Source organism: Chelonia mydas, chromosome 22 (genome assembly GCF_015237465.2).
Source record: "Chelonia mydas isolate rCheMyd1 chromosome 22, rCheMyd1.pri.v2, whole genome shotgun sequence".
Lineage (NCBI taxonomy): Eukaryota > Metazoa > Chordata > Testudines > Cheloniidae > Chelonia > Chelonia mydas.
The window spans coordinates 11,493,892-11,520,661 of record NC_051262.2 but is presented as its reverse complement, the minus strand read 5'-3'; the positions used below and the strand labels follow the sequence as shown (position 1 = coordinate 11,520,661).

Here is a 26,770-nt window from a genome sequence, read left to right as displayed (position 1 = left end):
GCTGCAGTCTAGATAATACTTGGTTCTGCCATGAGTGCAGGGGACTGGACTGGATCAGGGGTTTTCATCCTTTTTCTCTCTGAGGCCCCCCCAACATGCTATAAAAACTCCATGGCCCACCTGTGCCACAATAACTCTTTTTCTGCATATCCAGCTGATTTTTAAAAGCCGCGGCTGACATTAGGGGGTAGCAAGCAGGGAAATTGTCTGGGGGCCCCCGCAAAGCTAAGTTGCTCAGGCTTCAGCTTGAGCCTAGGGTAGTGGGGCTCGGGCTTCGGCTTGAGCCCCAGGCTCCAATGCGTCTAACGCTGGCTCTGCTTTCTGGTCTATTTTGATGGCCCCCCTGAAACCTGCTCGTGGCCCCCCAGTGGGCCCCGGACCCCTGGTTGAGAACCACTGGATGAGATGATCTGTCGAGGTCCCTTCCAGTCCGATGATTCCAGTTGATCCTAGACCACAGCCTGTAAACACTTGAGTCTCTATTGCCGGAGCCCAGGAGACCAGAAAGTCAGCACAGTTCAAATACCCAGTTCATATAGAGCGTGTTTTATACCAAGGATTTCAGCCCTGATTCAGCAAAGCTTCAGTGGGACTTCAATACACGATGAATATACTTAAGGACTCAGATGAACGAGAGCCTTTGTGGTTATGTTTTATGGTTCATATGATGCTTTATAACCTCATATCCAAGCCACCTCAACATTCTCTCATTAAGCTCCCTGTGTCGGTGTTTCTTTTCTCAGGCACTGTCCGGACCCCATTACTACACTTGGGGTGACCATGGTGGCATTCTCGTAGCAATAACGCAGGGCACAGAGACAGACCAGCTCAAGTAAGTTACTGGGGTGGATGGGTTTTCTTTCAAACTGCCTGACAGAAGCAGATGACTTCCCAAGAGATGTGAGCCAACAAAAACAATAGACTAGCAACTGACCCCTTGATTTTGCCCTTAACATATCCTTGATATGCTAATCCATCACCCTCTCCCCTGCCCCTTTCTGAAAATTTTAAAGAAACTTCTCACTAGTGGAACAGGAATAGGCTGAGGTATACAGGATATCTGTTTGTGGTACAGTGCTGTATTTCCATGGCTCTGTGCCTTATTCTTCACTGTTCTCTCTTTGCCTTGCTGCTTATATGGCCCCTATAATCAAAGTGTCTGAGTGCGTGACCAACACTACAGGCTTTATCCTCACAGCCTCTACGAGGTGAGATGGCATTATCCCTGTTTTACAGATGGGAAACTGAGGCACTGGGCCATTAAGTGTCCAACAGGAGATCCCTGGCAGAGCTGGAAATTGAACCAAGATCACTGGAACTCTAACCCAGTGCTTTAACCCCAAGTACATCCTTCCATTTTGCAATAGGGCAATTCCATTGACTTCAGTGGAGGTACGCTGTTGCAACGCAGTGGCGGGTCAGCTCCCGTCCAATAGAACTGGACTGCGTATGAGGGTTTGTCTCATTGCCACACTTTGGACTAGGATATATATATTTTTTAGGATTTTTTTTTTTTTTTTAAACACACATCCCCAACTTCTCAGGGACAGAGCTATATATTACGATAGAACCGAAGAAAGGGTTTTTTAAATTATTGTTTTGATTTTACACATTCCCCATTTTCTCCCCTGTACAATCCCAGTCTCCTCTGGCCTTTACATGCATGCCTGAGACCCCAAATATTTAACACCCGCCGTTGACAGTGGGTCATTGAGCGTGTAATTACTATGCTCGCTCTACCGGCATACTCTAGGGACTGATCCTGCAAGCATTTGCTCGTGTGTGGGTGGTCCCTCAGAAGCCTTGGGGGCAGCTAGCATGAGCAAGGGTTACTTGCATGCGTAACAGTTTGCAGGATCAGTTTACAGCCCACCGTTTTAGATAACTGCAAAGAGATGTGGGAGAAGTCTAGCCTATTTTCTCCCGAATGCCATTAAATGCTTTGGCTTAATTTCCCTTGTTTTTCTTTTTGCACTGGAAGGGCTGCTTTTCTCAGCTGTTCTGACAGTGAACTAACTTAAGAGCTTAATTTAAATATTATACAGGAAAGATTTCAACATGACTAAGAGCATGGATTCCTACAGAAGTTAAATATGCTACAGAGATGTACATTGAAAGGGAGCATCCTCTCTGATATAGCTTTGGTGTCCAAAAAGTTAGGCCCAAAACTTAGTCTCTGATATGAGCATCACTGTTGTGTCAAGGAAGCACATGTGTTGCCTCATACCAATGTCCCTTGGCTGCTTCGGGGTCAGTCTCTCTTAAAAAGGTCAGAGAGCCCTGTAGGAAATTTGCATCTGGTTCACATCTGTGGTGTTGGGAAACCAGCTACCGTCTACAGAGCAGCTTCTGCCACGTTCTTCCTTTTGTGCACAGACTCTCACAAGCTTTGGCTTTTCTCACTGACAGAATTTTAAGCCACATAGTTGCAAGCAGCTGTCACTGTCCTGTTACATACGTGTGCAGGTGTATCTATGAAAAAAAGATATCGTCCAGATAAATTATGCAGCTGCTTGTTTCTGTTTCGTGATGAGTGTGGTCCGGTAGACTTGGAATTGAGAAATCTGGCTTCTAATCCTGGCTCTATCACTGACCTTGAGCAAGTCACATCTCTTTGTGCCTCAGTTTCCCTACCAGCAGAAGGGCGCTAATGACAATGATCTTTCTTAGTAAAGCACTTTGAGATCTATGGATGGAAAAGCCAAGTGTTACTAGTCATGACCATGACCTTAGTAAGGTTTTGAAAGTACCTGGTTTTGTGTAAATTTAGAAATGAGCAAATAAATCCCAACCAGGAGGCCACCAGGAGTTTATTTGCAGCAGTCCCACTGTCCTTGTCTCTCCCCCTCTAGGTACAGCACAAATGAAGGGGAGACCTGGAAAACATTCACTTTCTCGGAGAAACCGGTATTTGTGTATGGGCTTCTCACCGAGCCGGGGGAGAAGAGCACTGTGTTCACCATCTTCGGCTCCTATAAAGAGAACGGCCACAGCTGGCTGATACTGCAGATCAACACCACTGACGTGCTTGGTAAGGGACCTGGTGTACTAATGTGGCATTGAGGTTTGCACGTACGGTGTCTGTTTTATCCCAACACCTTGCTTTTCAAACACATGGGTGTCCGTCCATTCATTGAAAAGCAGCAGATCCCTGCAACTTCCCCCATTGACTATTAATGTGGGGACAAGTAGGGCCTTTAAAAGTTCATGTACTCATGGGCTCTCATCGCTTATCTGCTGAGCGGGAGAAAGAGGAAGTACAACCTAGTCATCTGAGCGCAACGATAACGTTTTCAAAAGCACCTAACTCACTTACGGGCGTTAGTCCTGTTTTCAAAAGTAACTTAGGAGCCCGAGTCTCATTGAAAGTCAAGTCAGCTCTTCAGCAGGGCTCTGCAAGGCTTGAGGGCGCCACCCACGTGGTCCTTTTTGCAGGCTCAGAGCCTAAGGGTATGTCTACACTGCAATAAGAACCCTTGCCACCTAATGGCAGAGCCCGGGTCAGTTGACTCGGGCTCACAGGGCTTGGGCTGTACAGTTAAAAACAGCAGTGTAGACATTTGGGCTTGGGCTGAGACCCACCCGCCTTTGCAGGGTCTCAAATCTCAGGCTCCAGCTCAAGCCTGAAAGTCCATACTGAAGTTTTATAGTCAGCTGAGCCAGGCCAGAGGCAGCCTGTGCCAGAAGTCTTTCATTGCAGTGTAGACGTACCCTAAGAGAGGGTCACCTTCAGAAGCCAGGAACTTCAGTGATACTGTTCCTCTTCCTCAGGTTCTGTGCCCCTTCATGCCCACTGACGGAATTTTTAGATTGAAATGCTCGCCAAGGACATTTGCATTTTTCCTCTGTAGCTAAAATCTCCTCTCAGGGAATTGAAGGATTTTAAAAAGGGAAAACAACAACAAAACACCCCAACAACCCACTTCTGAAAGCCAGGCCAATGAATGATTTATAACCAATTTCAGCTTTGATTGTGCAGCAGCATTTTAATCAAAGGACAGTTACGCTTGGCAGAGGAATTTGCCTGACTAAAATTTATAACCGATTCCCTTGATGTTTTGTTATAAATGGATCTGTTTGGGGATCAGATTGACTTCATTTAAGTAAGTCGTCGCAAATGCATTGTCATTGCTTTGGAGTCGTTTATTGCCTTCTGTCACCGAACGTCTCTCCTCTTCCCTACACTGTGCGTCTTGAGTCGGAATAGTCTCTCTTTTTCTATTTGTTTTGGGCAAGTGGGTCCTACTCCCACTGATTCCTATGGAGCGATCCCTGATTCCCCCTGGTGTGAAAGAGAGGGAAAACTGGCTCCATAAGAGGATTTCAGCGGCTACCAACTTTGTCCGGAACTGAGCAGTTAACCTGGAGAAAGTGGAAAGGCTGCCTTGGCAAGCCTTTGAGCTAGCCAGTTCCCTCTTTTAAACCCAAGGCATCAAAGGTATTAAATGCAACTCTTTCTCCGCAGCACCGGGCCTGTAAACTGGGCTTGGAATCTGCGGAACTCGGCAGGGCATGGTGGAGAGGAATCCCACTGCATACTGCCACCAGAGCACTGAGACCTGGGAATCACCTCCTTCCCCCTGCCCGCCTGCTCTGTAGGGCGAAGCCTCAGAAAATCCATGTAGCAACAGATCTTCTAGTCCATAAATCCATGCTAAGAACTTGCTCTGCAGCACACAAAATGTGCTCATATCCCCTGTATGGGCTTCTGGGAGCCCTTTATATTGTGAAACCTCAGCACCGCAGAGAGAGGGGCGGAGTATGTGGGAATCAGTGACTGTTAGCCTGAGGTGCTGTTCTTGGAATAAAAGCGGCAGGGAATGTGAATGTTCATACGATGTAACTCAGGCTCCTGAAAAGACAAAACACTAGGCCTGATTCTCCACAGCTTTGCACCTTGTGTGGTTATTGGCAGCTGTGGAAAGATTAAAATGCTAGCAGATCAACTGGCTTCCAGCAGTGGTTAGTATCTTCAGCCCCCCAGCATCTTGCACCCATTCTGCACGGGGGTAAAAGACGACTCCCGATACAAGGACAGAGGAAAATCAGGCCCCCTCTTTTTAAATCTCAAGTCTGGGGTATGTAGGTCATGGTGACTTTTTTTATTTAACCCAAGCATGTCATTTATCATAGGCGTCCCTTGCACAGAAAACGATTACAAACTGTGGTCACCCTCCGATGAGCGAGGTAATGAGTGCTTACTGGGGCATAAGACAGTTTTCAAAAGGAGGACTCCTCATGCGACTTGCTTCAATGGGGAAGATTTTGATAGACCAGTTATGGTCTCCAACTGCTCATGTACAAGAGAAGACTTTGAATGGTAAGTACCAATTAATTCCCTTTAGTCTGGGTTGTTATTCAGTTATAAATATCAGTAACTAACAACAGTGAGCAAACAAACAGATCCAATTTATTTATCTCTTTGTATCTATGGCCTGGTTTTATAGCAAAGAACAGGCTAAATAGACTGAAAACATTCTTTCATTAATAGGAGGTAAGAGGTTTCATTCATGTCTTTGAAGCACTTTGAGAGACTCTGAAAGGTGCAATAGAAAAGCAAAGTATTATTACGGCATCACCTCTCCCTTAAAATGGATGATTTCCAATGACAGAGAGCTACTATAGAAAAGCTAAGAGACCATTTAACCAGATGGATGTGATTGGCACTGCTATGTAATTTTATTTTTAATTTAGATATCAGTGAAACTAAACAGCTGTCAGGATAAAGGAGCTTTGCTTTGACAATCGCATGTAAAGGTTATTTGTTGATGTGTGAATTGTTGGGCAGGGGCCAGATTTTTATAAAGAGTTCTGTTCCCTGTTAGGCACCTAAATAAGGAATAATGATGAATTTGGTTAGAGCTGGTCAGAAGGGAAATAAGTACTGTGGGATTGGTTTCCAGTTTTGCAACTAACTCATTGTGTAAGCTTGGACAGGTCACTTGACCATTTTGTGCCTCGGTTTACCCATCTGTAAAATTAAGATAATGTAACAATAATGCTTTTATATAGCACTTTTTTGCATAGATTGCAAAGGAGGTAAGCATCATTACAGTAGAACTTTGGAGTTACGAACACCTCGGGAATGGAGGTTGTTCGTAACTCTGAAATGTTCATAACTCTGAACAAAACGTTATGGTTCTTTCAAAAGTTTACAACTGAACATTGACTTATTACAGCTCTGAAACTTTACTATGCAGAAGCAAAATGCTGCTTTCCATTTTTTTTTAGTAGTTTATGTTTATCACAGTACTGTACTCGTTTAACTTTTTTGGGTGGGTGGGGTCTCTGCTGCTGCCTGATTGCGTACTTCCGGTTCCAAATTAGGTATGTGGTTGACTGGTCAGTTCCTAACTCTCGTGTTCGTAACTCTGAGGTTCTACTGCATCCCCATTATACAGATGGGAAACTGAGGCACAGGGACTTGCCCAACGTCACCCAGTAATCCTGTGGCAGAGTTGGGCATGGAACCCGGGTATCTGGAGTCCCAGTCCAGTGCTGGCACCTATGCCCTAATGTGTTTTGATGATAGTGAGGTTTAATTACTTAATGCATGCAAAATGTTTTGAGGTTTTTCGATACAAGCTGCTGTCTGATGTCAAAACATTGTTATTAATTTGAATGTTACCATTAATGGTTTTCCCAACACATTGTGTTTCTAACAGTGTTGCAAAGAATACATGAAAGTAGCAATATAACTTGATAGCATTTCCTTTTCCCCCCCCCTCTGCCCGCAGTGATTTTGGTTTTAAATTGAGCGATGACTTATCATTAGAAGTTTGCATCCCTGATCCTGAATTTGCTGGGAAACCATATTCCCCACCTGTGCCTTGTCCCGTTGGCTCAACTTATAGAAAGACTAGAGGGTACGTACTGCACATGGGCAAGAAACTTGTCTTTTCAAATTATTATTATGTATTTGCATTACTGTAGCTCCTTGGACCCCAAGTCAGACCCCCATGGTGCTAGGTGCTGTACAAACGCAGAACAAAAAGAGGGTTCCTACCCCGAGGAGTTTACAATCTAAGTTTTTGAAATTTATTTGAATGGTATTAAAAGAAGGATCAAATTAATAAGTGATTAAGGGGAATGCACCCATGGAGTACACAATATAATGTGATTTATCAACACCCTTAATTCTAAATCCGACAAGAACCGGTTGGTTGCACATGAGAGTATGCTAGCTTTTTCCTTTAAGAAATGAATGTGTGTGTGTATATATATATATTCCAGCTACCGCAAGATCTCTGGGGACACCTGTGTAGGAGGAGACATCGAATCACGGCTAGAAGGGGAACTGGTGCCATGTCCTCTAGCAGGTAAGTCTCTGTGGGAGCACTGCCACCCTGGTGGCTTCCTTGCAAAGTCTGTGTTCCTTTCACTGCCTGTTTAGGGACTATCCACAGATTCCCGTGAGGCTCTCAGAAATCTGAGAAAAGTAATGGAACTGCATTGAAATATCTGAGCACGTAAAAAGTCTTTCCTTCCTTCTGGGTCCCTTATGCAGTTTTTGAGGGTTTAGCCTTGCTCACACTGGAGTCAGTGAGAGTTTCTGACATGGGAGCAGGTTTGAATTTACACTTTTAAGTGACATGGAGTTTGGATGCCCCAACTCCACTTGATTGAGTGTCAGAGTAAGGGCTCAATTCCACATGGTGCTAAACACACTTTGTTCACTGAGGGGAGCTGAAGACATGAAAATAGGTGAGAACTGGGAACCAAACTCCTCCATGATTTCCTGACTCATACCGTAGTAGGTTTAGAATAAGATTAAAACAGAACAAATAGAGCAAGAATTCTACCTCTCCATCCCTTTACCGAGCCTGCAGAGCCCCCAGACAGCCACGGCTCCCCGTCCTGCCCCCACTGAGTCTGATGGCCATTTGGGGCTTTCTGTGCCCATGCGGGGCAAAATTTATGCCTTAGCACTTCAGTGGTGCGAGCCAGACAAGTCACACAAATATATCGCCTCCTCCCCTTCTCTTTCCAGACATGAGGGCCCTGCAGTGATCTCATTCACCCATGTGCTGCCAACGTAATTAGCATTCCGGTCATTAGAGCCTTAATTGAATCTTGCGTCATGCGCAATGTGATTAATGTGCAAGAGAGAGAGGGGGAGAGGTATCTGCAAGGGAGAAGGTACAGCATGATCCAAAGCAAGCCAAAATCAATGGGAGTTATTCTCTTGGTGTCAATCAAGATCCCCTACTCTTTTCCCTCCCTCTGTCCAGCCCCCAGCCTGACTGGTGTCTTAGGGAAGGGCCGAGTGGTAATCAGAGAGGCATGAAATGTTCTCTACAGGACCAAACCTCACCTGGTTTGGGATTTTGGTACAGACTTCCGTGCCTAGGAGTCCCAGTCCTGGGCCAGGACCCCGTTGTGCTAGGTGTTGTACAAAACAGACGGATGGTCCCCAAGTTCTTACATGATAAGTATTTATGTTACATTAGACCCCAAAGACGCCAATTGGGATCTATCGACTTAAGCACTTCTATGGCTCGCAAACATTTAATGCATTTAGGCTCCAGAGAAAGCACTTGGACAATTTTTTTTTTTTTTTTGGCGAATGTTTTGAGCTGGTTAATTTTTTTTTTTTTAATAAAATTTAACATTATAAATAAAAGAAAGAACCTACTTTTGCAATTTTCAGCCTCTTTTTCCACCAACCTGAATAAATAATAGTGGTAATAATTTCCTTTCACTTTTGTGGGTGAGCTACAGAAATCTATGGCTAGTGACATACACCAATTAAAATCTTCTCTCTCCAAAAACAAGGGCCTGAGTCTCATTTATGATAAGGTCCTAACTGTGTGGTTTTGGTCAGAAATGAAGAAGACCCCATTTATTCCCCTTATCCCCAAGGGAACTCGTGGGAAAAGGCTTCTACATAAATATTTCTCTGTACCTCTAGAAGAGAATGAGTTTATTCTGTATGCCACGCGCTACTCCATCCACCGGTACGATCTCTCTTCTGGAATCAGCGAGGAGTTGCCTCTAACTGGATTGCGAGGGGCAGTGGCTCTGGACTTTGATTACGACCACAACTGTTTGTACTGGGCGGATGTGACGCTTGACATTATACAGGTGAGCTGGGTTCTGGGCAGTCCCTGCCTAGCACAATGCTCTGGGATGTTTTCCTAGAAGAGCGTATACCTTGTGTGATATAATAGCCGAGTGGATTGAGCAGTGGACTGGGATTCAGGAGACTGGGGTACTGTTCCTGCCACTGGCCTGCTGGGTGACCTTAGGTAAATTGCTTCACGTTCATGTGCCTCAATTTGCCAATCTGTAAAATGGAGAGAATGCTACTGACCTCCTTTGTAGAGTACTTTAAGGTCTGTTGATGGGAAGCCCTGTATAAGAGTGAAGCATCCTTATTATTAATGAAAAACACAGCTGTAGCCAGGACGGAGCTATGTTTTTCTGTCTTTGAGACCCTCATGTAACCCATCTTAGAAGGGCTAATCTGGTCATGAATGTCCTTTAGGTTCTAAGGGCCAGATCCTGAGCTGGTGTAAATGACTTTACATTGATTTATACCAGCGGAGGATCTGGCCCTGTATATCTGATTTGTAAGATAGCAGCTACTTAAAGACAGATTTCAGAGTAGCAGCTGTGTTAGTCTGTATCCGCAAAAAGAAAAGGAGTACTTGTGGCACCTTCGAGGCTAACAAATTTATCTGAGCATAAACTTTAGTGGGCTACAGCCCACTTCATCGGATGCATAGAATGGAACATATAGCAAGAAGGTATATATATACATACAGAGAAGGACGCATAGAATGGATGCATAGAATGGAACATGTAGGAAGAAGGAAGATAGATACATACAGAGAAGGTGGAAGTTGCCATACAGACTGTAAGAGGCTAATTAATTAAGATGATTATTATTATAATAATTAGCCTCTTACAGTTTGTATGGCAGCTTCCACCTTCTCTGTATGTATCTATCTTCCTTCTTCCTACATGTTCCATTCTATGCATCCAGTGCTGTAGCCCACAAAAACTTATGCTCTAATAAATTTGTTAGTCTCTAAGGTGCTACAAGTCCTCCTGTTCTTTTTGCAGCTACTGAAAATGATAAGAGGAAAAAGTTAATAATTATTTTAAGCCACATGAGAGGATTTCATTGGTTAAACCCCAGGTTGGGAATTTTCTACTGAAGCAGAGAACCTTCTACCGAGGTGAAGAAGGTAAATTGAGTTAGTCTTGTCCTTGTGGGTGAGACCTTGAAAACCATTACAAAGCACTTTTCAAAGCGCCTATCTTCTGCTCTGAATGGAAATGAAGGGTGGCACATATCACAAGAGGAGTATTTTCCCCTTTAGCCAAAAATGTCTCCTATTCCCTCTCTTGTGCTGGACACCTGTTTATCTCCTGGCCTTCCTACATCCCAGAAATGGATGTATCACAGGGGAGCTGTAATAGATATGCTTTGCAATGCAAATACTGCTGGTAGGTTTTTCTCGTTAGTGGCTCCTTTGCTAATTCCCCACCCCGAACAGCTGAGTGCACTAACCTTGATACTTAGAATTTTCTATTTATTTGTTTGTTTTAGCGTCTTTGTCTAAACGGCAGCTCTGGACAGGAGATAATCATTAGCACTGGCCTAGAAACAGTGGAAGCGTTGGCCTTTGAACCTCTCAGTCAGTTGCTTTACTGGGTGAACGCTGGTATTCCAAAAATTGAGGTATGTCTGCAACCGATCTTCATGATAGCAGGTAGCTGTAGCCACATTGCTGTGTGTTTACCAGGCCTTCAGTCCGTTGCACCATGTGTAGCTTTGAGTCCCCATTCCTGGAGGATGGTTGTGGGGGGGCAGCTGAATGTTGGCTGACATATTAGGGACAGTAAGGCCATCCAGCCTTCTCATCCAAGGGCTTATTGCAACTACTCATGCATAAGGCAGAGTAGAATTCAGCCTTTTATATTTAAAATGGAAGATCAGTGAATTACAAAATGCATTTACCAAGGAATGACGCTCCACCATCGGTAATCATATAGGCATCAAAAGCTGCAGTAAGATGGCTAGTGAGGGACATAGACTGAATATCCAGCCAGACTGTCTTATGAACCTAAGTAGAGATCAATCTGCTTGGTGCTCGATCTGCAAGGAAACTACATCCCTTTAGGATTTGCTATGAATGACGATGGAAGAGGGCTTACACTGTAAATCAGTTTGACACTTTCAGATCCATATGACACATTCAGGGAAGGCTGAACAGTCCAAAAAGGGATTCACAAGTACGCTCATAAATAAACATGGCAAGTTTGCTCTGTTGTTGATCACCAGTATTTGGATAACTGCTGGTTCCTTCAGGAAAACAACGGTGAACCGTGAAAGATGCACGAACGTTATCGCAAAAGCTTACTCCCCCCCAAATTTTGTGCATCACTTGGATCACTCTTACTCCCCCCAAATTTTGTGCATCACTCTTCCTCATTCTCCTAGTTAAAAATTTTACTCATCCAGTCAGTGAGCAGAAACAATATCGTGGTTTATGGTTGGTGACAAATTACAGACTGCAAATGGTTCAAATGAAGAGTTCCCAGCAGAGCCCATAGACTCAAATTTGCTTGCGTAACCTGTTCTTCAACTACTGCCCAATAACAAACACACTCATCAAAATTAAGGACAAGTTGTGAGCGACTGGCAAACATAAGGGATAAATTTGTCAGGTAATTTACCTGAAACAGGTTATTTGAACTGCATTAAATGGAACAATTTCCTCTCTGTCATGTGGCAGGATAGAATTAGCTACACATAGTGCATTACGGCAGTAAGCAATTTGTTCAGCAGTGTGGAAATCACATAAGTAAATGAAGCCCATAAACTTTTATCACTTGCCTTAAGATAACTGTTTGTCAAGTATGTATGCGTTGAACTGTCATTTGCTAAGTGGTTGTAATTAAATGCTCCAGAATTTCATTTAATTTTAAACAATGCAATTGCTCTTCATATTGCAAACAAAAACCACCCACCTCTACATCTTGTGCTAGGTTGCCAACCCAGATGGAGACTTGCGATTTACTGTTCTGAATTCCTCTGTACTCGAACGACCCAGAGCTCTAGCTTTGGTGCCTAAAGAAGGGTGAGTAGGACCTATCTGTGAATAGTCGTGTTAATTTGTATTAAAACCAACCAAGTCAATCCAGCACTTTTCATCAGTACTAAATTCATACCAGATCAACGTAGTGCGCTCCTCCATGTGCTGTTTTGAAAGCTGTTTCCCTGCGTGGCTCTTTCTCACCTAAATACTATGATCTGGGTAACTGGGCTTCGGTATGATTGAGATTGGGAGCAATTTTCCATTTCCCTCACAATAACGTTGCCTTGGTAAGAACCGGCAAAGCTGCCAATGGTTATGCAGTAGAGGAGGCAGAATACTGGTCTCTTCAGTGGAAGTATGTGAGAAGTTGACCTTTTCGAAACTGACTGTTTGCTGAATCACTTCTTTACTTGTGGTTCATGTGGTATTTAAACACAGTCCTGGAGCCTTGATATTCCCCCTGCCAGGTGCATTCCATTGAATTCCATTGAGTTCCTGTTAAAAAGACATACTCTTTCTGCGAGATAGGATTTAAAGAGTGGAGTTCACTGTTTCGTGTGGACACCTGTTTAGATGAGGCCTTGTATTATTATTTTAAATTAACTCTGCTTATGGACATAATCAGGTTGATGTTCTGGACAGACTGGGGAGACTCTAGACCTGGCATTTACAGAAGCGATATGGATGGTTCGTCGGCCAGTTGCATTGTCTCTGAGGGAGTGAGATGGCCAAATGGCATTTCTGTGGATGATCACTGGATCTATTGGACGGAAGCCTATATGGATAGAATCGAGAGGATTGATTTCAATGGGATGCAGAGATCTGTGATACTGGATAGTCTTCCTCATCCCTATGCTATTGCTGTATTTAAGGTATTTATACAGTGTGTGTGGAGATAAGTATAGTAGATATAGGGGCTCAGCCCAAACTGCCCGGTTTGGGACTGAAACTGTGATAGACACTGAGCTGTGTTGGGAGGCCCCAAGCTCACCATGAACTCTGACCCAGTTCACCAAATGGTTTGCAACCGTAACGCACACACATGGCTTTTGTTTCAGGTTCTGCACAGGTCCAGTTTTAAGCCTTTGTTAGCTTCTTTCCTTTGGACTTAAGAAACATTCTGACAATCCTGTTCTGAGACTCATAGGTTTGAGAGCCGCAGTAATCTGGATAACCTTTGGCTAACGTCTCTGAGATGTCTGTCTGCTTATCTGAACCCAGCTTCATGTTTGTGCTTCACTAATTCTTGTTTGTACTGCTGTGTCCATGCAAGCAGACACGAGCAAGCAGGGGCTGGGACTCAGAAGGCCTGGGTTCTGTTCCAGACCCTGCTGTTGACTCACTTTATGACTCCATTGGGAAAGTCATTGAACCCCAATACAATCCTACTTTCCCCATCTATAAAATGGGGGTAATGACACTGACCCAGCCTTGCCGAGCGCTTTGAAGCCACATGAAGAGCAATAGATAAGTGCAAAGTAGTATTAGCGGTCTATGAAACCTTAGGGGGCACAGGCAGCCGCCATGCAAAATATTACCCTCGGTTTTCAGTTGAAACTGACTTTATGAAATTGGTCTTCTGCACTGGCTAGTTGGATGAAAAATCAGGATTAACTGGGAGTTCCTGATCTGTAGATCCTCCTTCAAATCCTGAATTTGGAAAAGAATAGGTTTGCAGAGGTCATGTTATTTGCCTGTCTCCACCAAAGCATGGACTAAGGAACAAAGCTTGTGTTTCAGAATGAAATCTACTGGAATGATTGGTCGCAGCTGAGTATTTTTAGAGCATCTAAATACAGTGGGTCGAGAATGGAGATTTTAGTTGGTCGATTAAATGGGATCATGGATATGAAAATCTTCTACAGAGGAAAGACAACAGGTAATGTGGAGTGTTTGTAAAGACCTTTTCTAAGTAGACTGTACGCAGAGGTTTTCAAAAGCCATCTAGGGTGTTTGGCTGCTTAATTCCCATTGAATGGGGTTTGGGAGTCTGTCTATCTTAACTGCTTATATGGTCCCCCATCACCATAGTATCTGAGTGCGTCACCATCTTTAATGTATTTTATCCCCAGAACACCCTGAGGTAGGGAAGAGCTGTTATCCCATTGTACAGATGAAGAAGTGAGGCACAGAGGGAGGGAAATCACCCGGGGGGGTTGGCAAAGCAGGGAATTGTGCCGAGGTCTCCAAAGTCCAGGCTAGTGCCCTAACCACTGGACCATCCTTCCTCAAATTTTTTGAGTCCAAATACATCCAAATTCCTTAGGTAACTTTGCAGCTCTCAGCCATAGAACTAAGCGTTGTCTATCTTTTGTGAATGAGACTTGCTGACGGTAAATTTCAGCAAGATAGATGTACATCGCGATCTCTTTATCACATTTCAGCTTTAAAATCCTAAAATCTCTCTGTCACCTCGAGGTTGCTGGTTTGAGTCCAGTGCAGGTCTGGTTAGGTAGCAGTTGTTACTATCCGACAGCTCCTTGGTGCCCTACATGAAAGGGGATTTGTTGGGTCTCAGACTAAAGGGCAGGTGTGCACTCATTACAAAACCACCGGCCTTGCTGGAGCCCATGTTGACAGTTCCAAGCGGAGAGGTCAGGGACTGAACGGGCTTTGAGAGTGAACTGTCTTTAGATGAAACAGTAGCACGAATATTTAAAGTTCAGAGCCTGTGACTGAGAGGCCTCCAGATGGCTTAGAATGAATTTAAAGTACCATCTTAAAATGAGCCCACCCGAGCAGAAAGTCACTGACCCCTTAGTTTCCAGGAGATGCTGTGGACTTCATCTGATCCTTCTGAAACAAAAGGCCGTTCAGTTGTGTTTAAGCCTCAGCTCAGCCTGATCAGGAGGCCGTTAAGTGCCGATTAACTGGCCCATAAGTCGCTGTGTTTTCTGAAATGCTCTTGTTAGCATGGAAGCTGCTGATGAGAAGCCCCTGCTTCCTCCCTGACTCTTGAATGAGGTTTATTAGCGAGCCTTTGGAAAGAAATGCTTCCTGGGGTGGCGTTCAGAAGGGTCTCCAGGACGGTGCTTCTCGACCCTTTCCAGGCTGCCACAACTTGTCAGGACAGGAAGAAGTTTTGGGACCCTCTGCAGGGTTTTTTTGCCTTCCCTCTGCAGCATGAATTGTAGGGTTAGAAGGGACCGCTTGCCAGAATCATCTGGGTTTATCTCCATCAGTTTCCTGGCATTGCAGGGTCCTTGGGCATTGGTGCACCTCGGTCCCTCCTATTCTCTGCCTGTGACACATAATAGTCTTCGCGCCTGTGGGCTGTAATCCTTCGGTCTCATTTTCGCTGTTGAGTTTAGTGTGTTTGTGGTTGGTAGTTTTGGTGGCCTGTGATATGCAGGAGGTCAGATTTCACAATTTGGTGGTTCCTTCTGGTCTTAAGCTCTACGACTCTTCCCATCAAGCGCTTAAGAAATGGAGGGTGGTCCCGAGCCCTAGTTGAAACTTGTGTTCTAGGAATTAAATTAAATCTTCCCCAAGCTCAAGTGAGAGAGCACTGCATTCTCCGTGTTGGTTTATTATTAATTATTATTTATTTGTATTGTAGCCGTGGCTAGAAGCCTCCCTCGTAGACAAAGACCCCGTTGTGCTAGGCGCTGTACAAACACAAAATAAAAACATGGTTTCTGTCCCAAAGAGCGTGGTTTGACTTCGCCATCTCATTTGAGGCGAGGAAAAAACCTCCAGTCAATTATTCATATTTCACGACTATATAAGGCAGCGGGGGATCTGCTTGGTGTTTACTTATTAATCTGAAAACCGCCTCTCACTAGGATCGAAGGGCCTGATCTAGTGGGGCACTGAGCGTGCATTCAAGCCTCATTGAAGTCAGTGGGTGTGGAGGGCTCTTGGCATCTCCCAAGGCCAGACTCAATACGTAACCAAGTGAAGCTGACACCCAGGTGCCCAGAGAGCCTGCGTAGCAGCCTGAATCAAGGGGATGATGAGAGATGTGGTGTCAGATTCCCTGCCCTGTACTGCAGTGCCAGATAGTTACTATGTTCCCTCCCGACAGGGCGGAATGCCTGCATCACCAAGCCTTGCAGTTTGTTGTGTTTGCCCAAATCAAACAACAGCAGAAGCTGCAAGTGTCCTGAGGGAGTCTCCAGCAGCGTGCTCCCATCAGGGGAAGTGAAGTGTGATTGTCCACATAGATACGTGATGAAGAACAACACATGCATCAAGGAAGGTAAAACCCTATTTAACTCCTGCTGCTATTTCAACCTGAAAAATGATAAATTCCTTGGTTGGGAGATAGGTCAGCTTGACTTTACCTTTTGACCTGCAGTGTAAAGCTTAGAAAGAGCGACGAACACTTGGCAAAGATAGGTTTCTGAGTAGCAGCCGTGTTAGTCTGTATCCGCAAAAAGAAAAGGAGTACTTGTGGCACCTTAGAGACTAACAGATTTATTTGAGCATAAGCCTTCGTGAGCTACAACTCTCTAGCTCACGAAAGCTTATGCTCAAATAAATTTGTTAGTCTCTAAGGTGCCACAAGTACTCCTTTTCTTTTGGCAAAGATAATGGTGCTGTGCCTAATTGTAGCTTGTTTGTTTGTTTTTTTTAAACACACGCTGGGCACTAGATAACACCTGTCTGCCTAACCAGTATAGATGCTTCAACGGGAATTGCATCAACAGCATTTGGCAGTGTGACAACGATAACGATTGCGGAGACATGAGTGATGAGAAGAATTGCCGTAAGTGTCCTTCTGTGGTCACTTTGTGTGTATGCGTCCTGATCGGTAATCATTTATCAAGGCTGCCTGGGGAGCAAAATGCTTCCACCAGTGATGGAGAGGGGATTAGTAAAAATGAATATGGTCTTTCCACCCTTCCTACAAGCCCTTGTGGCGTGGTATATCCTAATGAAGCTAGTTCAGATACGTTCAAGGAGAAAGCCATCCTCTGAATGAAAATCAGACAAAGAGCCCAATGAGCTTATGAAGGGAAGAAACAGCCATCTGGCCGAGCTGTCCCCAAGTCATAGAGGTGTGGCTCAGCCCATTACAGAAACAGGGCCAGGTTCAAAGCTAGGACCTGGATTTGGGTCCGAACGTCAAGCAACTGAACAATAAGACAATAAAGTCCAGGCCAAACCGTCTCCCCAGGCTTAGTTGCTCCTAAGGTTCCTAACTGATGGCTGCTTAGACTCAAGGTCCCCCAAGTCAGGCCAAGCCAGCCATGAAACCAAATTCCTCATCTTTTCTTCTCTCCGGTTGGAGGGCACTTTCTCCAGGCGTGGTATTGCAGTGTGGAACTGGTTTCAGTCCCATCTCCAGGTCAGACCATTAAGCCCTTACTGCCCTGAACTAGGAGAAATTCATCCAGCACATAGCCAGAATCTGTAGCAAGAATAGCTCCGAGGAAGCTCTTTTCCTCCATGTTATTCCCCTTGCTTTTATTTTAACATGCGAGTTTGGGTCGGGGCAGAATTATTTAATTGGTGGCCTTGAAACCTCTCTCTTCTTTCCCTCCCTCCCCTGCCTTGTTTTAGCCACAACAGTCTGTGATAGCGAGACTCAGTTCCGCTGCCAGGGCTCGGGGACCTGCATCCCGCTGTCCTATAAATGTGACCTGGAGGACGACTGTGGAGATAACAGTGATGAAAGCCACTGCGGTAAGCGTGATAAGGAGCGAGCTGTTTGTCTCAGTTGGATGTCCTTTCCCTTCCCCCCCTTAGGAAGAATATCACTGTTCTCTCCACCAGGCAGGGGTAAGCCTGCCCGGATGGAGGCAGGGCAAGGCAGCATCTCTGGCTCTCAGGAGATCACTGAAGGGGACCCACCTTGCTGCACTGTCCAGGGCTTGCTAGCCCCTCCCTGGATGCCGTCAGGCAGCTAGTGCAGATGTGGTCCGGGGAGGGGATGAGATGCATAGGACAAAGGAGCAATAAAGTGCAATGACAGCCCATATCCACCCCACTCGAGGCATGACGCCTTGAGTTGGCAGGTAGGCGCTGATATCAGATGTTCCCAGCTCCCTTCACCTGCCATGCACATCTGCCATAAAACAAAATAATCGGGCAGGGATTAAACATTATACTCATGCAGCTTCTGAGAGTTGATGTGTTCGGTCTTGGAGCAGGGTAAAAACACAACTGCCTCAAGGCACCCGGACAGGCTAGACAGCTCCAAGGTCTGGTATTTCCTAAAGCCATTGGGGCTACAAATTCAAGTGCTGCAACAGTAGGCTCCCCCAGTTGCTTCGTACTGGTAAGAAATCTTTGGCCATTTAGCAAGTTCATGGCTGCACATCATGAGCACAGTAATAGCAGGGTTAGGACTCAGCCTCCTGCATTAACAGCACAGGCTCCTAACCGAAAGGGGAGTCTCCATTAATTGTATGCAGTCTAGGGTGAATGGCACAGTGTCGAGCAGCTCCACCTCCATCCAGCAGGGGGCAGTGGTGCAGGCACACACTAGCCAGTTCTTTGCAGCACTTCCTCAGGAGCTCAGAATCCCTAATTTCAAAGGAGATTCTGGCCTGATTTTCAAAGGCAGCTGAGCATCTGCAGCTCCCAGCGTCTTGAATGGGTTGTGGGTGAGGCTGTCAACCTCTAAGGCTAAGGCTAATAGTTCCTGAGCAGCAGACTGTTAAATCCACGGGAAGAACAGAAGATGGGAATCAGAGTGACGTGGTAGCTCTTGATCTTTCAGGGCTAGAAACAATGCACTAAAAATACTTTCAAGACCAGAACAGATTTTCTGAGCTGCTTAGGCTGCCGGTTATGAAATGTCAGCTCTTTCTTCTAAGTCAACAGCTTATGTTCAATCCCCCCCACCCCCGTCACCCCATCTGAACTCTGGGTGCCTTGTTTGTAGACGCTCACCAGTGTAGAAGTGATGAATTCAGCTGCAGCTCGGGGATGTGCATTCGTCTTTCTTGGATGTGTGATGGCGATAACGACTGCAGAGACTGGTCAGATGAAGCGAACTGCACGGGTAAGCGTTGGGATGTGATCGAGAAGCCCTCTGCTGGAGTTGCTCGTTGCTAGCTGTCAGCTGCTGTGCTTTTAAAGGGTTTGCATTCGGGTAGCTCTGTGCGGAAGAGCACATGCTGCGCAGGAAGGCGTCAGTTTAACCCTGCCGTGTCATGAGACTGAATCTTCCATTGCCCTATTGCTCCTGTATTTTGTGTGAGTGGCTACTGCAGGGGAATCCTGATGGGCAGTGGCACAGAAGTTAAGATGGAAACACTGCCGCAACTGAAGGACTGAGCCAGCGCTGGCTGAAGTCAGTGGAGAGATACCTGTGGGTTTTGGACTAGATCAGCGGTTCTCAGACTTCATTGCACTGCGGCCCACTTCTGACAACAGAAATTACTGCATGATCCCAATGCCCTGTATTACTCTAGATTCTAAAGTCCAGAATCAGGGGGCCCCATGCCACCAGGGACCCTGCTAAGTTGCTTGGGCTTTGGCTTCCGTCCCAGGGCAGTGGGGAGTCTAATGCGGGGCCTGGCGACCCCATTAAAACAAACTCACGCCCCACTTTGGAAACCACTGCGCTAGATCCTAATATAGGAGCAAACGGGCACGTGGGTTGAGCATGGAGCCAGAACCAATTTCTAATCCCATGGCTGATAGTAATTTGCCCCGAGACCGTGACTAAATTGTTTAACCTCCATGCCTCAGTTTCCTCATCTGTAAAAGTGGGATAATAGCCACCTGCCTTGCAAGGGGTTTTTGAAGAGGAGTACGTTAATGTGATTTGAAAATAAGGTACCTGTTAAGTATTTGTTCTGGCATGAATGAAGAATGCAGTGAGAGCCTTAGCTCTGAATTGTCTCTCTTCTTAGCTGAAGTGGCTACCCTACCCTTACAATACTCCCCTGTATTTAAAACATGCTCCAGGTTAGTTGGCAGACAGAAAATGTGGATCATCTCGCCTTTTCACCTTCTTAATATTTACTGGCAAACTATGTATCGTTTTGTGCTGTGACAAAGGTCCTGCTCTACCTTGGTGGGTCTTGCGCTTATTGGCGGATTTGCTCGCCTTGGAGCTTCACGGCAGCCCTCAGCTTGGCCGTTTTTCTGCCCACAGTCCAGGTCGACTCCTGCTGTGTCTGACCAGCAGTTGGGAGGATTTGGGGGGAACCCGGGCCCGCCCTCTACTCCGGGTTCCAGCCCAGGGCCCTGTGGAATGCAGCTGTCTTGAGTGCCTCCTGGAACAGCTGTGCGACAGCTACAATTCCCTGGGCTATTTCCCAGTGGCCTCCTCCCAACACCTTCTTTATCCTCACCATAGGACCTTCTTCCTGGTGTCTGATAATGCTTGTACACCTCAGTCCTCCAACAGTCCGCGTTCTCACTCTCAGCTCCTCGCGCCTCTTGCTCCCAGCTCCTCACACGCACGCCACAAACTGAAGTGAGCTCCTTTTTAAAACCCAGGTGCCCTGATTAGCCTGCCTTAATTGATTCTAGCAGCTTCTTGATTGGCTGCAGGTGTTCTAATCAGCCTGTCTTAATTGTCTCCAGAAGGTTCCTGATTGTTCTGGAACCTTCCCTGTTACCTTACCCAGGGAAAAGGGACCTACTTAGCCTGGGGCTAATATATCTGTCTTCTGTTACTCTCCTGTAGCCATCTGGCCCGACCCTGTCACAGTGCGTATGAAATACAGTCTAAAACTCAAACCGTGGTAGGAGCCCAATACTTATGAGTGACCCTACAATAACAAACCAGGGCAAATACAAGCAATAGAGGAAATAATTTCAGGGAAACAAATTTTGGTTTTAAATTTCTGTAGGCTTCTAAATAGTAAGGGAGAAACATGATTTTCAAAATTATTAAAAATAAAAACCTCTCACCAGCGAATGCCCTTTTTGCAGAAAGCCCCACAAACATGTTGCTACACGCCCTGTTTTTCACAGGTGCTGAACAACTTGTCAGTGGGTGACCCAGTCTGTGGGTGACCCAGCATGTACAAATTGGGCCAGGAAACTAATAAGATCTTATTCCTGAGAGAATAAGCATATAGCTTATGATGTGTCGATTTTAGCAACTTAATTGCTGCGTTTCTGAAAGTGCTGACTGTTTTTTTGACGTGTGCAATGATTCATTTTTGCTTATATTTGCAAGATTGCACTGATGGAATCAAATCAACGTTGAGGTCATTCATCTGTAGAGCCGTTTACACCTGACAGTGCTTCAAAACTTGCTTAAAAAATGTATTACCCCATGGTCTGCTCTAAAAACAGGCTTGCCCTACCTTTGAAGATCTGCAAAATAAGGAGGCATAATTGTAACTGTTGGTCCTGAAGATCAAGATGTTAACTAATAAGAATGCTTCTCCCTGAAAAGCGCTCAGTTGTTACAACATGTACAGACTGAAAATAGGCTAGGTGTGCACTGACCTAATTTTACAGCTTGGACTCTGATTGTTTTGTAACAGTAAAACGCATTGCAGGAAAGAAGGGTTTTCTTAGCAATTTCTAAACTATTTATCTCAGAGAAGGGATGCTCAGCTCCCATAGCGACTGGTCTTCAGCATGCTTGCCTCTTTGCCTAGCATTCCAGCTGCGGCGGTTGAGCTATAAAGAGGATGTAATTTATGCAAAGTCGTACACTAAGGACCTGATTCCCCTTTTACTGACAGCTGATTTACACCAGTGCAACTCAGTTGGAGAAAATAGAGTCACTCCGGATTGACACTTTTACATCAGGCCTTGAATTAGTGGACCGGATTCTCTACTCATACACTGGAGTCAACCCAGTGATGACAACGGAGTTTACACTAGTGGGTATAAGTGAGAAGAGTTCTAAGAACATACTAAAATTCAGTCCCCACTTTTCATACATTACATCTGCTCTGATATTTTCAGTTAAACAGTCTTCAAGTATCTACACAGTGAAGAGAATTCTGATTGTAGAAGGCTATTTAATCTAGCAGAAAAAGGTATAATGACGTTTGGTGGTTGGAAGTTGATGCTTGACAAATTCAGACAAGAAACAAGATGAAGATTTTTGAGGGAAGCTGTGGCAGGTTCCCCCTGGGGTGCCACCTGGAACTGGGGTACCACTGAGGCCACTTTCCCACCAGCCTGGGCTCTCTCTCCCATTGTACTGCTATGATCACCTGTAAAGCCCTCCAGCCTTCATTTTCACCAGCATACATACAGGTCGGGACACACCCAGCTGCAGTTATATGCATGCTCTCTGACCAGCCCCTGCATAGGAAGGCTACAGCTTAGGCAACTCCCAGCTTCCCAGGCGCACACCCCTTCTGGAGTATAAACACAAAATTAAACCGTCTTGCGCTGCACAGGGAATTGTACAGCATAAGCTCATAAAATTCGCCCCCTCCCTCAGTGTGGAGAGGAACATGCAACAGCCTTTGCCCCTGAGTTATGATTCCCATATACTTTACTCCAACTCACTGGTTTAGATAAAGCAAAACCAAGTTTATTAACTACAAAAGATAGATTTTAAGTGATTATAAGTGATAGCAAACAGATCAAAGCAGATTACCTAGCAAATAAACAAAAAACGCGAACTAAGCTTAATCTACGAAATAGATTGGATATGAATTAGCAGATCCTCACCCTAAGAGCTGATACAAGCAGGCTGCAGATTCTTAAGGGGCAAGCTGCACTTGCTTTACAGCTTGGAATCCCCAGGTGTCTCATTCACAGGCTAAAAATCATTTTAGCCTGGGTCCAGCACTTCCCCAAATTCACTCTTTGTTCCTCAGGTGTTTCCAGGAGTCTTCTTGTGTGGGGAGTGAAGAAGTCCATATGATGTCACTCCCTGCTTTATATAGTTTTTGCATAGGGCGGGAATCCTGTGTTCCCAAAGCATGGTTCCCAGACTAGTCTGTGGGAAAATACTGACATCCCAAGATGGAGTCCAGAGACATATGGTTTCATCACGTCCTTGTAGAATCATAGCAGCCATTACTCAGAGGCTGTCTGTAGCGTTTTCGGGAAGGCTCCCCAGGTGGGAGATAAGCTTCTCCTAATGGTTATTGTTTTTTCCTAATGGCCCATTGCCCTGAATAGGCCCTTCCCCACCCACTATCTAGGCTGAAAACATCTTGTCTAGTGGGCGTTACCCAGGGGTGACTACATTTGAAATACAGTTACATAGTCAATATTCATACTTTCAGATACAAAAATGATACATGCGTACAAATAGGATAATCATATTCAGCAAATATAACTTTTCCAATGACATCTCACATCACCTATCTTTCATAAAATACATCATAATCATATCATAATATCACTATGAAAAATACGGGGTGCAGTGTCACGGAGGCTAATTAACTTATTTAGAGATGTGGTGGATTCTCCATCACTTGAAATCTTTAAATCAAGACGAGCTGTCTTTCTAAAAGATATGCCCTAACCCAAATAGAAGGTATAGATTAGATGCAGAAATTACTGGGTGAAGGTCTCTAATCTGGTTATGCAGGAGATCAGATTAGATTATCAGCATGGTCTCTTTTGGCTTTAAAGTTACGCAATGTAAATTCTTCAGGGTTTAAATGCGGTTTTCCAAATATATATATTTTTAAACAATAAATGTCCTGGTTCTGGATCAAGTTCTGGAGAATTTACTTGAGCAAACTCCCTTTTATATCAATGGGAGTTATGCTTAAACCATAACCACAGAATTTAGACGTATGTAATTACTAAATCCATTACAGAATTTCTTCAGTATATATGGTTGGAACTGTTTAGCTTGGGGATTCCAGTAGTTGGTATTCCAAGTGTGTGGGTGTGAAAGGAGATACATATTGGTATCTTTGATCTCTCATGACTTTCTGAGTGAGAATTACTCGAGGAAGAAGTGAACCTACTTCAGAAAGTGTATTGGTTTTTTAAGCTTAAACTTGAAATTATCGATAAGAATCACAATTATTTGAGAAACATGTCATCTAACTCTGCTGGCCGCATTTATTGCTCTTATCTAAAATAATAACATTTCACAGTGAATACCTAATAGAATATTCCTACCAGACGACTAGTATTTTCAAATATCTGGAAGTTCATGTCACTAGCTTGGTTAAAATGTAGTAGCATGCAATTTAATTAAGTCAAATGTTGCTCTTTTTCTAGATGATGAAGAGTATTTTCTCATGTTAGGGTGTTTTTTTCATTTGAAGAGGTACGGCACATAAATTAGGCTCCAGAATGACTTATTTAAACAAAATATATTTTAGGCAGAGATTTTCAAAGTGGGAGCCTAAGGGAGGTGGGTGCCCAAGTTCTATCGATATCCACTGGGAATTGGGTGTCTAAGTCTCCTAGGAAACTTTGAAAATCCCATCTTAAGTCTAGTTAGGAATATCTTTGAGAACCTAAAATACAAACAAGTTCTCTTTTTGACACTCAGTGCCAAGTCAGACTTGTGTGTGCAGATCCTTCCTGCCAGCAGATGGCAATGGGGCTCAAAACCCTTTTGGTGGTATCACCCCCGATATAAAGGGGGGTGCCAGCTCACCAAGGTTTGTCAGTTGCTGTTTCAGCAAGGGCCAGACATCATTACCTTTGCCAGCTGACCCAAAGGACTGAAACGATAAGAAAGGGCTGACTCCAGAGGTCTCAGAGAGCTTTAGAAACAGTCATTAACCTCCATAGTCAACCTTATGAGGTACGGTAGGTTGGTAAGTACTGTCCCTATTCTACAGGTGGGGAAACTGAGGCACAAGAGGATAAGATGACTTGCTCAGGATCACAGAGCAAGTCAGTAAGCCAGCCAAATGGAACCCTGGAGCCCTGACACCCATTAGAGGACGATAAATCAACATGTAGAGTGCCTACCACAGTGGAGTCCTGGCCCATGACTCTGGCCCGTAGATGCTGCCACAATACAAATAATAATTAATAATAATAGTATGTATGTGAACATATATTTAAATGTGTCACAAATAAACTTAACAAAAGAAAAGAATGGTGGTTTATTTACATGGAGCCTAGTTGAAATCAGTGAGTCTGTAAATGCTTCCTTTTTTTCTATTTGTTTTCAGCAGTATACCATACATGTGAAGCCTCCAGTTTCCAGTGCCACAATGGGCATTGCATTCCCCAGAGGTGGGCATGTGATGGCGACGCCGACTGCCAGGATGGCTCCGACGAGGACCCTGTCAAGTGTGGTGAGAGCTCTCATCTCGCCCGAGGGGTGGGGGAAATTACAGTTGTTACTTTCTAAGTCACTGGCCTGTCGTCTTATGGTATGGACACTAGCTTTGTCACTCTTAAACGGATGCAACAGAACAGCAGCAAACTTGGGGAGCCCTACAACCACATCATTATTCATTGGTTTATTGTGGCACATGCCCAAGACCAGGGCCCCTTTGCATGCGCAGTCCCTGTCCCAAAGAGCCTCCAATCTAAACAGACTATATGGACAAAGGGTGCAGCTGATCCTGGGGGTTTTCTTCGTGGTGTCGAGTGCCCCTGGGATTTGGCCATTCTGGACTAACAAACCAAACCAAACCCTAATTACGTTCCTCTGTGCTGAAGTTCTTCCATACTTAAGGCTGCTTTTTCAAATGAATTTCAGAAAAAAAGTGCAACGGTTTCCAGTGTCCGAATGGAACCTGCATCCCAAATAGCAAGCACTGTGATGGGCTGCATGACTGCTCTGATGGCTCTGATGAACAGCACTGTGGTGGGTACACACAGGGACTCGGAATTTGCAGCACCAGATGGGTCAGTTGAATACCATATCCCATTTGGAACACCTCATGCTTCAAAGGAAAGCAAAAGCTTCCTGTATAATGTACATAGCCACCTATGTAGCTCTATAGACAGGGTGGCGGGCGATTCCTTCTTGATACCTACTGCATGTCGCTTTCATCCTGGCACGTGACACAAGATAAGCCTGAATAGCTGCGTAGCTTGTATTATTGGTTATCAAAATTATCTAGCGCTTGATAAGATCTAGCCACTGTATTTGACTCTCTGTAAGTCAGAGAGGGTAGTTAAGTACAGATGATTAGACAAGAAAAGAACTTGGTGTACAGTGTAGTTATTACATATTATTTGTATTACCATAGCATGTAGGAGCCTAGTCACGGACCAGGATCGCATTGTGCTAGGCACTGTACAAATGTTTCTTACCGCCATGCACTGAAATGCTGTCATTCCCCCTGCAATCCCTTTGATTCCTCCAGACCCCCTGTGCACGCGTTACATGGACTTCGTGTGTAAGAATCGGCAGCAGTGCTTGTTCCACTCCATGGTGTGTGACGGCATTGTGCAGTGTCGGGATGGCTCGGATGAAGACGCCAACTATGCTGGATGCTGTAAGTGTGACAGCAATACCAATAACCTCGCATTTACCTAATACCTAGTGCTTTTCATCAATAGATCTCAAAGTACTTTACAAAGGTCAGTACCATTATCCTCATCGGGGGGGAACAGAGGCACCGGGCAGTGAAATATCTTGCCCCATATCACCCAGCAGGCCAGTGGCAAAACTGTGATTAGAAACCACGGTCTGCAGAGCCCCACCCCAGTCCAATGCTCCATCCACTAGGCAACACCGCTCTGAAGAGATACCAGAAGGGAATAAATAAGCATCCTTAGGGAGAGCACAGAGGGGTTTAGTGTGTCATTTCTGGACTGTGTCAATGACATACCAAGCCACTTGTATGTTCCTTTAAATCAGGCCCATTCTGGATGTAAATGATCTGAGTAGCACTTTGTTGACATTAAAAATCCTGGTTTCTGTTGGCTGCTGTTTTGGGTGGGTTGTCACC

The 26,770-nt window shown here is 44.9% G+C and overlaps 1 protein-coding gene and 1 long non-coding RNA gene across 2 annotated transcripts in view; one reads left to right on the top strand and one right to left on the bottom strand.

The window, feature by feature from the left end:
- Positions 1 to 26,770, bottom strand: part of LOC122463527 — a 203,773-nt gene that overhangs the window by 2,826 nt on the left and 174,177 nt on the right. The window lies entirely within an intron of this gene.
- Positions 1 to 26,770, top strand: part of SORL1 (sortilin related receptor 1) — a 100,003-nt gene that overhangs the window by 41,844 nt on the left and 31,389 nt on the right. The window contains 17 exon segments of the mRNA XM_037882205.2: positions 744 to 832; positions 2,853 to 3,031; positions 5,134 to 5,320; positions 6,738 to 6,866; positions 7,234 to 7,319; positions 8,912 to 9,084; positions 10,559 to 10,690; positions 12,001 to 12,092; positions 12,676 to 12,922; positions 13,791 to 13,929; positions 16,078 to 16,251; positions 16,648 to 16,761; positions 17,559 to 17,681; positions 18,886 to 19,005; positions 25,034 to 25,159; positions 25,570 to 25,677; positions 26,183 to 26,314. Of these exon segments, the coding sequence (XP_037738133.1) occupies positions 744 to 832; positions 2,853 to 3,031; positions 5,134 to 5,320; positions 6,738 to 6,866; positions 7,234 to 7,319; positions 8,912 to 9,084; positions 10,559 to 10,690; positions 12,001 to 12,092; positions 12,676 to 12,922; positions 13,791 to 13,929; positions 16,078 to 16,251; positions 16,648 to 16,761; positions 17,559 to 17,681; positions 18,886 to 19,005; positions 25,034 to 25,159; positions 25,570 to 25,677; positions 26,183 to 26,314 (2,350 nt within the window).